The sequence below is a fragment of the Austrofundulus limnaeus genome, unplaced genomic scaffold (assembly GCF_001266775.1).
Source record: "Austrofundulus limnaeus strain Quisiro unplaced genomic scaffold, Austrofundulus_limnaeus-1.0 Scaffold122, whole genome shotgun sequence".
NCBI classification, from domain to species: Eukaryota; Metazoa; Chordata; class Actinopteri; order Cyprinodontiformes; family Rivulidae; genus Austrofundulus; species Austrofundulus limnaeus.
The window spans coordinates 645,767-657,530 of NW_013952524.1; the positions used below are offsets into that span (position 1 = coordinate 645,767).

Genomic DNA, 11,764 nt, shown 5'->3' on the forward strand with positions numbered 1-11,764 from the left:
GTTTTATAATGTCACCTCCACTGATCATTAAGGTTCCCAAAAAGGCCTAGAAAAGACCCATGGACCATCAGTTGATAATCAGTTGTAGCTTGTTTTGTGGCTCCGGACACATTTTATTAGTGAGACAAGGAGCAGAAATGGCTCCAATGATCATAAAGGTTGCAGACCCCTGGGTTAGATTTTAGCCTAGCCTGGACAAAACCTTTTGTCCCACAGCTAATAAGGCAATAACTACTGATGCTTGTTTAACAGAACATTAATTAATGATGTGACTAGGTCTTTAAAACGAAAATGTATATCTTTTAAAAAGAGGTTCTGCAGAAAAGCTACAAAAACTGCATTTCTTACCTGTAGTTTGTAGCTCTTAGAGCATCCTCAGTCTGGAGAAATAAGTTTGAATCTGAGCAGATTGACAAGCTAACAGCTAGCCTACATGTGACAAAAGCAGAGCGCAGAGTAATCCGTTTTATTTTTTCCCAAATTTAACAATTTTTATTTTTATCTTTCTACGTTCCACGCTATTTTCTGAATCCCACATTTTCATTTTAACCATATTTATTAACCTAAAATGTGTGTAAAGTAACTGAAAAATGATTCAACAAATGAATAGTCACATAATTCTAACTTTAATGGCTGTTATTTAATTTTTAAAAATATAACAAATTGCTAGATTATAGAAGAACATTAATGCCTTTGAAAAGTATTTAAAAGCATTTAAAAAGGCGAGCGTATCTGGCTCGCACTAGCTTGTTTCTTTTTCCTTTTTTCTCATGCGCGTCACTGTGTATTTTTACATGTCCCATCGATTGYGTGCTGATGGCTGACTCTTTTTGTTTTCCTGTGTGGAGCATAGAGTCCACCCAGGTAACAGCAGGTACAGTGTGCGGCAGKGCTTAACATACCCCAGAAATTTTAYCTACWGGCCCAAACAAGCAAATTCTGTGAGATTCTGTGTTTTGTACCAAATTTCATTTTGTTTGTTAAACTCTGTGATTCTGTCCCCATTTTCCACATTACAGAAATCACAGGGCCCTAAAGATGAATTGCTGCCGCCTTACAAACGTCTGTATCACCAGCAGTTTTGCATTATAACTTTACATAAATACAGTTCTTGCAGGAAGCATCTCAGGCTGCACTTTAAGTGCTGCCTCTGCTATTTCTCTTTGCAAAAAACTAGAGGAATCTGTGAAAATAACCATGCTGTTACACGCTCTGTTGCAACCTTACGCCCAATTCCTGGATGTCTTGACTACCTTTGCTCCTGCCTGGTTTCTTCTTCATATCTGATCTCTGGACAATGATCTTGTTTCTGCTAACCAAACTCCGAGTTAAAGCTCCYCTCTTAAATTTGTTCTCTGCCTCTTTGTGAAGGCCCCTCGCTTGCCCCCTTGGAAGGTTAGTGGTCATTTTTCCTGATTCTCAGCAAATCCTCAGATTCTCTCCCAACCTGTCCTCTATTTTTATACAGTGTTTCTGACAGAAATCCCTGACTCCCAMWAGYYGCTTTAYKATAATAAATCCTGTTAAAYAATCTGGCTGAAAATTTGGGTCMAAAATTYYAGTCAGTACATACACAGGAAAAATAGTGGCAATGTAAAAATTTACAAGCTAGCATTAGCACAAACCACTTAAAAATTTTGATATTGAACTAGTATCAAGATGGCTGGAATCCACATTGGTCACAGCTGTTAGCGGTTAGCTTGTTATTTTGCTCTGAGTTGAACTCTTTCTCCAAATTAAGCTTCTTCAAAGAGTTATCTACAGCAGGTAAAATAATATTTGTTCGCAAACTTTTAACAGAACCCATCTTCAAATAATCTGAGCTGTTGTTTGAAATAACAACTGGTGAAGTTGTCAAATGAGCCTTTTCTTAATAAGTACGCCAGTATTACAAATGCTTTTGATTAAATTAAAAAATGCATGTAAATTACATAAATAACCCAAAGGTAGATGGTGAAGTATTAGTACTAGTAGCAAGTTGTTGACCAATGTTTTAAAGCAGTCCATGGTCCCTTAACAAGACTGTTGGAGTGGGATTTGGTGTTTAAAGTGCAAAACGAAATGTGGGCGGCACAGTGCCTCAGTTGGTATAGCTGGTGCCTCTCAGCAAGAAGGTCTCCGGTTCAAATCCCGGTCTGGGGACCTTTCTGGGTAGAGTTTGCATGTTCTCTCCATGCATGTGTGGGTTCTCTCCGGGTACTCCGGCTTCCTCTCACAGACCAAAAACATGACTGTTAGGTTAAGTGATAACTCTATTGTCCCTATGAGTGAGAGAGTGAATGGTTGTTTGTCTTGTTTGTCTCTATGTGTGTTTCTGTGATGGACTTGTGACCTGTCCAGGGTGTATCCCGCCCCTCRCACTGACTGCTGGATATGGGCACCAGTGATCCCCGTGACCACAGAAAAGGAATAAACGGGCATAGATAATGGATGGATGGTGCAAAACGAACAAAAAAGAAAACACAAAAAATAATCCTACAAAGAAACAAGGAACAATAACTTATGTGAGATTTATGAGAGAACAAGAAGAACAGGAAAATCATTCTGAACAACAAATATTTGAGGTGTAATATTATTATTATTTTAGAAAATACTTTGACTTTTTTTTTAGAATTTGATAAAATATAATACATCAGCGCCATCTCTCTATTTTATTTGTCTACATCTGTTTTTTGATTCTGCTTTATTCCTCTTTTCCCTACTTCTACAAAAGGAGAAAACGACCCTGACACTCCTGTTTGTGTACCACTCTTCATAAAAGGTATTGGAGGATATTAGGGAGGTCAGTTAAATTTCAGCTTACGAGGAAAAAAAGGAAAGAAGAGCAGGGAATTCAGGAAAAAGGAAATGTCTGTTCTGAAAAGGGTTTTAGGGCTGATTGCATTATTTGCAGTGAGCACGGGAAACACTGGGTTGCGGGTAAAACATCTCAAATCGGGGCTTGGACGTTTCCACAGAGAGGCTCACAAGACAAGAGGTGCTGGAGTGGGCACAGAAATAGTGAAGGGCAGAAAAGAAAGAGTAATGCTTACTTTGGAAAGTCGCTTGTGAGACTAGCATGCAAACAGGAGAAAGAAAATCAGATAGAAAAATAAAACAAAAAGTAAAAAAAAGGAACAGCTGAAAGAACAAGACAAAACAGCTGAAGAGTCTTTATCAGATGGAAGACAGTATTTTGTGACGTGTAGCAGCGGCAGAGCAAAAAGGAGAGATGACAATGAAGAGACAGAAGTCATTTAAAGAAACACAATCCCAACGTGATTTAAAACAGCAGTGACGTGAGGGCAGGATGGGAGGACAGATAAAGTACAAGTGGCATGACTTAGTCTAACATCCCAGGAGCTAAAAATTACAAACATTAATTTTTCACAAATTTTACTGTACAACTGTACTTCATATTTTTTCAGAAATGGAAGGGGGAATCTAGAATAAAGAAAATGTAAAGATTTTAGTCTGGAATAGAAAAACAATTATCTAATATACCACAGACAGATGTCACTACAGGTAAAAGAAAAAAAATGCATTACAATTATTTGAATCTCAAGGAAAAATAAAAAAAACATTAGTTTATTAACATACTTTTTAGTAAAAGTGTTCTTAACAGAGTGGTATAATTATGGCAATAAAAGTTTGCTGACTTTTTGGCCACACACAGCTCATTTAATTTTTTTTACAAGGTAGTTTAAGGAAATTCAAGACAGCAAATCAATCCATTTCAAGAACTTTTTTATTGTCCAGTTTTATCACTTTTCTAACATCACAAAACTCTTATTTAATTTGTATTTTCTCCAGTAGACATTTTTGGATATGCACATCTTTTCTCCTGATTAAGTTTAGGGCATGCTAATGCTCATTAATGCTGTTGGTCCATGTTATTTAATACCTAACTTTATTCCCAGCCTTTCAATGTCTTAAAACACCTAACGAGAAAAGTTCAAACACAATGAAACCAAACAAGACATCCTTCACACAGGAGTAATGTGAAGGTGCTGATCAAATTATGCCTTCATCAACTGAAAACACACCAGAACCAGGAGCCAAACTCTGGGCTCACCTCACCAGGGCTGACTGAGTAAAAACAAGTCTGTGATTCCCTTAGATGTTTGGGACACATGTGGATCAGTGTCTGCCCTTCACCAAAAGTGCTTTCAGTCAAACATTAGAAATTATCATATTATTTTAGGGACTTAATAATGATTTGATTAGAACTGTACTTTTACGTCTCTTGAAATTCGAGCTCATTCGGAAAACATCCTTGGCTGCAGTCGCTGCAAAGAAAATGTTTCAAATCTACATTTTAAAAGTGTACCTCATAAAATCATTGACGTTGAGGAAGCTGCCAAGGTGGGTACAAAGTGGATGGAGTTATCAGAAGTGGGTACAAAGGACCTCATGGAAGATTTTTTTTCCRGACCCAAATGGCATGGGTACAAAAGTGACCAAATGGGTGATTTAGTAAAAATATGAATTAACCTGAAATCCTAATGTGGAAAATTGTCCTGTGAGTCCTCACAGTCAGAATTATAAGACCACTGGTAAACCATTATCTCCCTTCAACAGTGACAGAACACACAGCTTTACAGCTTGAACCCTTTCTGCCATCACTGAAAGGTGCCTCTTCAGCATTATCTTCACTATAAAGATTTTCATTTCACAGCTTCATTCCAGGCCAAAAACCAGCATTTGTTTGTTGGTTTGTGGACTACGATGTCAACAGAATGATGCATCACAACTACGTATGACGAGCAGTGGTAAGTATAACATACATCAAGCTAATGTCAGTTTTTTTTTAATAATCTTAACAAAGCAGTTTTTTGTTCAGTGGCTCCCCCAGAATTGTTTAATTGGGGGGGGGGGGGGATTTGATACTGATTTTGAGTTATCGAAGCACTCCTAAATTTTATTCATTAAAAAAATATTAACATAACCCGAGACTCTGGATCCAAATGTTGAGGACATTGGTTTTGATGGTTTTGGACCAGTAGACCTTATTAAGGAGACYAGATTTCTATGTTTTACCTTCGAATAAAATATATTTTTACATTTTTAACTCGAATTTGCTGGATATTTTAGTTTATATTCATGAAGTTTTACTAATCCTTAAAATAGGAAATAAAAAAATGCACACCAGGCAAAAGCTTGGGACTCTAAAGGCTAAAATAGTTTAGGGGTGCCCATTGCTCCCCTGTCCACACATTGGTGGTGCCCTTGTTTTTGCTTTTACCTACTTTTAAAAATAATTTAGAAACATATAATTAACACAAAAAGTAAGGTGTGTGTTTGAAAGATTATTTATTGTAACAATGTTTCTTGGTAATAAGTCTTTTGCTGTTGGAAAGCCTGTTAATTTCCCTTTTAAATGGAGCCACAWTTGTAAGGAACATTTGAAAGACGAGCAGTAGAGCTGAGTTCGTGTTGAGCACATAGAAATTGACCAAAACTTCCCTGGCAAACAGCTTATTTCACTGTTGCCATTGACACATAAAACACAAATTGCCTGACTTTTTGTGCTGAGTTCAGTCAAACTGAGAGCTTGATCTCCTCCTATAATAGACTAAAACTCTGAATCATCAAAACACTACACACATAGACAGTTACAGCTGTGTTTGATCCAAATTAAAACCTATATATTTTGTTAGTTAAAGCTTTGCAGCTGGTTGTGTACAACCTTATGGTGATATTGTATCTGTAGCTTTGGCTCAGATTAAAAGGTAACTAGAGAAAATGTTACATGGGATAAAGTGCTGTGTCCTTTTTTTTGTGAATCCTTTTAAAATGCTGACTTCTTGTAATCTGAGCACTTAAAGCTTAAGTAGGAGTTTTTTTTTGTTTAAACTGCAAAAACTGCTGAGATCCTAGTAAAATTATCTGACTGTAATGTATGTAAAACTCTTGTTTCCCCCTCTTCCCTTCCGTCAGCTACTGAGCAAATGCATCAGGCAACAAGGAGTAAGTCCTGCGTGCTCACCTTGGAGTTCTTTCCGCCGCTTCGCGCCGACTGCACCGAGTACGTTCTCTGGACGACCTGCTCAGGCGTGGAGGGGGACTTGTCAGAGGAGTGGTCCGAGCCCTTCTCCACCATGTTCTCACCCTCCTGGCTCTGCGGTGTGGGAGAGCGCGAACGTTTACGCAGGACTGGTGAGCAGGTGGGCGAGCTCTTGTTTGAGTTACTGGCAGTGCTGGAGGGAGAGAAAGAGCGAGGGATGACAAAGCCATCAATATTTTTCACCTTTATATACTACCACACGTAAAAACAACRGTTTGGTCTTTAAAAAAATACAAAACTGAACCAATCAAACAAAGTTAAATGTATCAACTTACACAGATTTTTACTTTTTTTTGCAGACATAAAGCTCTTTACAGCCTAAAAACATCACTCTTAACTTATGTCAGTCATATAAAAGTGATAGTGGTATTCTAATTTTCATCACATTTTAAATAAATTCTAAAATAAATAAAAAACACTCAAGATCTCAGTGACCATGCTGAACAAAACTCCTATTAAAGATTCATTCACGGGTTAGCACAACAAACACACACACACACTGCTTGTGTGCCACCTAAGACTTAAGAGGCTTAAAACATCATGTGCTAACTTGGCTAATAACACTTGAGCTAAACCAAGGAGTCAACATCAACAACAACAACAGCAGCAGAAAAACAGGAAAGAAAAAAAAAACAAGTAGAATATAATCAAAACACAAAATCTGACATTTTTCTTTAACACAGCCTTTAAAATGCAACAGTTAAAGTRACGGGTGTCTATCTTTTAGTTTATCGATTACACTAAAACTAAAATGATTTCCTAGTTGCAAAACAATCAAACCTCCCTCTGGAGGCTGGAGCAAGGATTAAATGATTACATGCACCAACAGGTGGAGAGCAACAGGACGTGGTTTAGAAAGTTTTACCTCAGGAGCTGGTTTATTATAGTAGGTTRGTAAAAGTGGCACAGACCACTGTGGTCTGTTAGTAAAATATCTCATGAACCACTGGGTAAGAGAAAACAACTACTGGTTGTACATCTCCAACTGATTAACTTTTAATATCAACAGCTAAGGGATTTTTAGCAAACACAGAAATTCAGTCGATTTTTTCACTGAGTATCAAAAGACAATTCACACAGATTTAGATTATGATTGATTAGAGATTATCTATCTACCAGTTCATGCTGCCAAAAGTTTTATGCATTGAATGATTTTTTTCTCATTTAAGTTATTGTGTAACTTCTTAGCCTCAAGCAGCATCYTCAACCATCAAGCCTCCAAGAATGATATACAGGGCTGCATAATATCTTGAAAATTTATTGTCATTGCGATAGCAGCCTGTGCAAAAGGCATATCACAAAACATTGCACAAAGTGCAATAAACAGCTGGCTTAAAAGTTGGCAGTTATGAGTTTTGTCACTCAGACAGAAGCTTGAAGTATTTCACCAATCAAATGAAGCCCTTCATGTATTTGGCCGTTTGGATAGATGTCTTCATATTTAAAAAAAATGCTGATTAATTTTTTTGTTTTTTTTGCTCTGAACCCAGAACAGAAAGACATCCAAACTACATACTTATGTATTTGTTCATTTATTGCAAGTCATATCATCATCCCAATATTAAGCACTTTTATCGCATGTTAAAGTTGTGCAGCCCTGATGTGGACTTCCATACCTACAGATCTGAAACTGATTTCTGACTGGAACTCCTACCTTTTTAATGACGTTATTATGATTTGCTTTAAAATTTGCTTTATGAATTGTTTTAATATGTGACCCATCACATCGAAACGAGGATTAAGTCTAAAAATGGTATATGGAGAAATAGGCAAATATTCTGTTTTGATTAAAACACTTACAAAAATTGCATTAGTTAAAATATAACAAATAGCCTTATCAATGCTTCATTTGAATGAACTGTGTGAAATATAGTCATAAAATTTTTTTAAAGCTCTCTTTTGAGCAGTAGCAAAAAAAAAAACAAAAACTGATTTTGAGGAAAAATGCCTTTTAATTTGGAGATTTTTCCTGTGAGGTAGCAAAGTTTTTGTTTCTTTCCAGCTGGAAAACGTCAATATTCAAATACTATTTGAGATTTTCTCTCCATAATGAAATGAAAAATTCCTCATAAAAATGACATAAAATAAGGATTCAGACCAAATATTAATGCATTATCGTAACCAACAAGACAAATTAAGGCATATCTCTGGTTCTGTTTATGATATCAGAATGATACAAGTATCAAAATGTAGCTTTTAAAGCCAATAATCTGAAAATGTGATGAGGTCATTTTGACCAAATTTGACTTAATCCTCATTTCGATATGATGGATCACATACTGCAATGTTTTATTCTTTTTACACAGTTTTATTTTCATGGCGTTAAAAGCCCATCTGGGACTGGCGTCACAAACCAGCCTCGAATATAAATGTTTTAGTATAAGGTATTCTTAATACTCGACACTTGTCCCTATTCAAATAAACAATAAATGAGATTGACTGACATTTTGAGCTAAAATTTGGTGCGGCAGGAGCTGAGAATCATTCATGACGCCCGAGTGCAGACAGATTAAATAAGATCTTGCACTTTTGTGTGAGACTGTGCCTAACACTATTTTCAAGATTTGACCATAAGAGCAACAACTTAATTATTTATCTGATTATCTTAGTTTAAAACTTTAACATGAAAGATGGCACGTTAGACTCCTAATTTATTGTTTTATTAAAGAAAACTCTACCAACAGCTCCACTAACAACTAGAGGAATGGTTATGTTGCTAACCTTTGTGCCCCACATCAGTTTTCTGATTAAAGATGGCTGGACCTCAGAACCCTCTCCTTCCAGCGACGACAGCAGCTAACTAAAGTTCCTGTTAAATGATCTGCTCGGCATGGTTACTTGACATGGTGTTATGCAAGCCATTACATCACAGTCGGCCAGTAGCTGCTGTTAGTAACCATGAATTACAGATATGCAGTTACAGGCAGGACTTTGGTGCAGCTCGGAGGCCTGAGTCACAAAGGCCAGTGCTGACAGCTTCTGTCCAACTGTGAAGGTTCTGCTGCACTGATAGCTGGTGGGTTTGAAGGAACGAGCCCAAAACTTTCATAGAATGCAGTTTGCATGCATTTATAGTTAAACACACAGATTTTCAAATAATGTATGTAACTGATCAGTATTTCAGAAAAAAACATTTCTCAGAGATGCTGAATGGTAGACACAAAGACAAAGTCAAATTGAATCCACTTTTACTGGGCTGTGACYATAGGCGGTTAGTTGGCAACTGAAAAATGCAAGAAAATTCTGAGAAATTATTAAATTATTAGAGAGCTCTGTTAATGTAGCGAATTTTGATCAGCATGACTTAGAAAACTGTATTTGAGGCCATGCACATTGTACTTTTCTCAACACACATACACACACACGCACACACACGCACACACGCACGCACGCACGCACGCACACACACACACATAATTGTGTGATTTATCATTTTTTTAAGACGAAGTTTGTTGCAGAAAGTATATTCAAAATTCACGCAACAAGACTGCAAGCTTCTGTGCCTCATGGGAGGAAATTGAGACATTTTGGAGACTTTCTTACAAGTGATGTTTAAACCAGATACTGAGCTAAGATACTGGCTTTAGGGGTTTCAATCTTCACACTACCACCAAGACTTTGCTACTCTCAGATTTTGATTTTTTTTTATTTCTTACACCAAATTTTCAATTTCTTATTATCTACAAGGATATTTTGAACTGGTTTGTTCATATTCATCAGGGTAAAATCTGCCCGAGCCAGAAGACAACGCGGTGAGAAACAGGACATTGGTGAACTTTTCGATGTCTACTACTGAAAAGACTGATCTATGGCCATTTTCCACACCTAAATAATGGAGACGGGCCAGACTTRTGAGATGGGTTGATTTGGTCCTGAATATTGAGCTGCACTAACTAACAGAGCGGAGAACCACAGAAAACCTGCAGCTGATACTGGATAACACCCAGAATCCTCTGCCCATCATCATCATCATCATCATCATCATCATCATCATCATCATCATCATCATCATCATCATCATCATCATCATCATAATCATCATCATCATCATCATCATCAGGCAGAAGTGTGTGTTCTGTGACAAACTGCTGTCACTTCCACACACAACAGAAAGACTTAAGAGACTTAAGGTTTTGATTACTTTAGTTTATTTATTGAGTTTAATGTATTTATTTAACACCATGATTGGCATTCAATTGCCTACTTTGGTCATTTAATTAGTTTAATGTATTTATGTAATTAATTTAATGTTTTAATGCCATTATGCTGTTACTGGACATTTGGATTTTTTTTCTAGGAATAATGTCAGTCTGAAACTTTTCAGAAAGATTTATAAAAACTTCAGACTAGCAACCTGCTAAAACGTCTATTTTATAGAGCTAGTTACAGTTCCTGGTTACCTCAGTTAATAAATAGATTTAATTATCAGCCCCTGATTTAACAATCTTTATTCCTAAAGAGACAATTATTTGATTTTCACAAACTGCTTCTGTGTCTTGGTTTTGGTTAAATACATAAAAACATAAAATAATAGGTCACATTTTTTTCATCTCAGACCATTTTACATGAGTTTTACGACTTCAAAACACCAGGTAAGTCCTAATTATTCTAGATATGCACATTATAGAGCATGTCAGGGGGATTTAATAATAAGACAAGAACTATTGAGTTGCCGTCTTTGTCCTTTAAATCTGAGAGATCAGCAGCAGCTTTAAAAAACTAATTGTTCTGTTGTGTAAAATAGCAGGACCACTCAGGAAACAACTGGACGACTAAAATTACTTGTACACTGCAACCAAACTAAAGCCCACATAAATAAATCAGTGAGCAGAAACTTAAAAAAATGTTTTAGGTTTAATCTAGATTCTGTTATGAAAACGATAAAAAGTCTGTGTTGGAAAGAGTGATATTTAAGAGGTCTCTCAGCTAAAAGCAAAACGCATCAGTGTTATTTATATAGCATCATATTTTCTGCATTTTGACACCAAACTACAAGGATCTGTAAATACAGTAGGTGACTAAACCAAACTGAACACTGGTTAGTAGAGAAGTCAGAGATGAGCGGTAATATGAGTACTGTRATACACATCACAAAGCAGATATAGAAATGTTCATACTCTAATGAACAAAAGTACTCTGTGTACCTGAGTATACTGTATGCTGCTCTGTACTACTGCGCCTGTGTTTTGTGGATCTTAAAAAGGTAATTGAAGGGAGTTACTCAGGCAGGGACACTGAGCAAAATGAGCTTATCTATATTAAAGATGGTGTTGGATTTTGAAAGCACTAAATAACACATTTAATTTAAAAAGGGTGCCGATTCATAAGAACTAAAACTTTCAATGATGTTTTTTTCATGCCCACATTTGCTTTATATTTTAATGTTCCTCTTTCGAAACAAAACAAAACAAAAYGTCAAAATGTGGGTCTCTAGAGGGAATGTTTGTGCTATGACTTGTGATGGCAAAATGTTGTACGATGCAGTCAAAATGAGCAAAAAACTGACAAAAATGGTGTGAAGCTGAGGGATACATTAAAATAGCAACATGATTCAAAGCAGATCAAAGAAAGTTGGACGACGTTATTGAGCAGGCATTTTGATCTGTCTGTCTGTCTGTCTGTCTGTCTGTCTGTCTGCCTGCCTGCCTGCCTGCCTGCCTGCCTGCCTGTCTGCCTGTCTGCCTGCCTGCCTGCCTGCCTGCCTGCCTGCCTGCCTGT

General features: G+C 36.8%; 1 protein-coding gene across 13 annotated transcripts in view; it reads right to left on the minus strand.

Moving 5' to 3' along the window:
* The window catches only part of gramd1bb (GRAM domain containing 1Bb), a 122,763-nt gene that overhangs the window by 37,846 nt on the left and 73,153 nt on the right, over positions 1–11,764 (minus strand). For 7 of the 13 annotated variants that reach the window (XM_014015052.1, XM_014015055.1, XM_014015053.1 and 4 more), the window contains 2 exons: positions 5,969–6,179; positions 3,033–3,053 (listed from right to left, as the gene is read on the minus strand). In XM_014015052.1, the coding sequence (XP_013870506.1) occupies positions 3,033–3,053; positions 5,969–6,179 (232 nt within the window). The remainder of the gene's footprint in view (positions 1–3,032; positions 3,054–5,968; positions 6,180–11,764) is intronic. The other 6 variants (XM_014015054.1, XM_014015056.1, XM_014015058.1 and 3 more) reach the window with 1 other exon arrangement.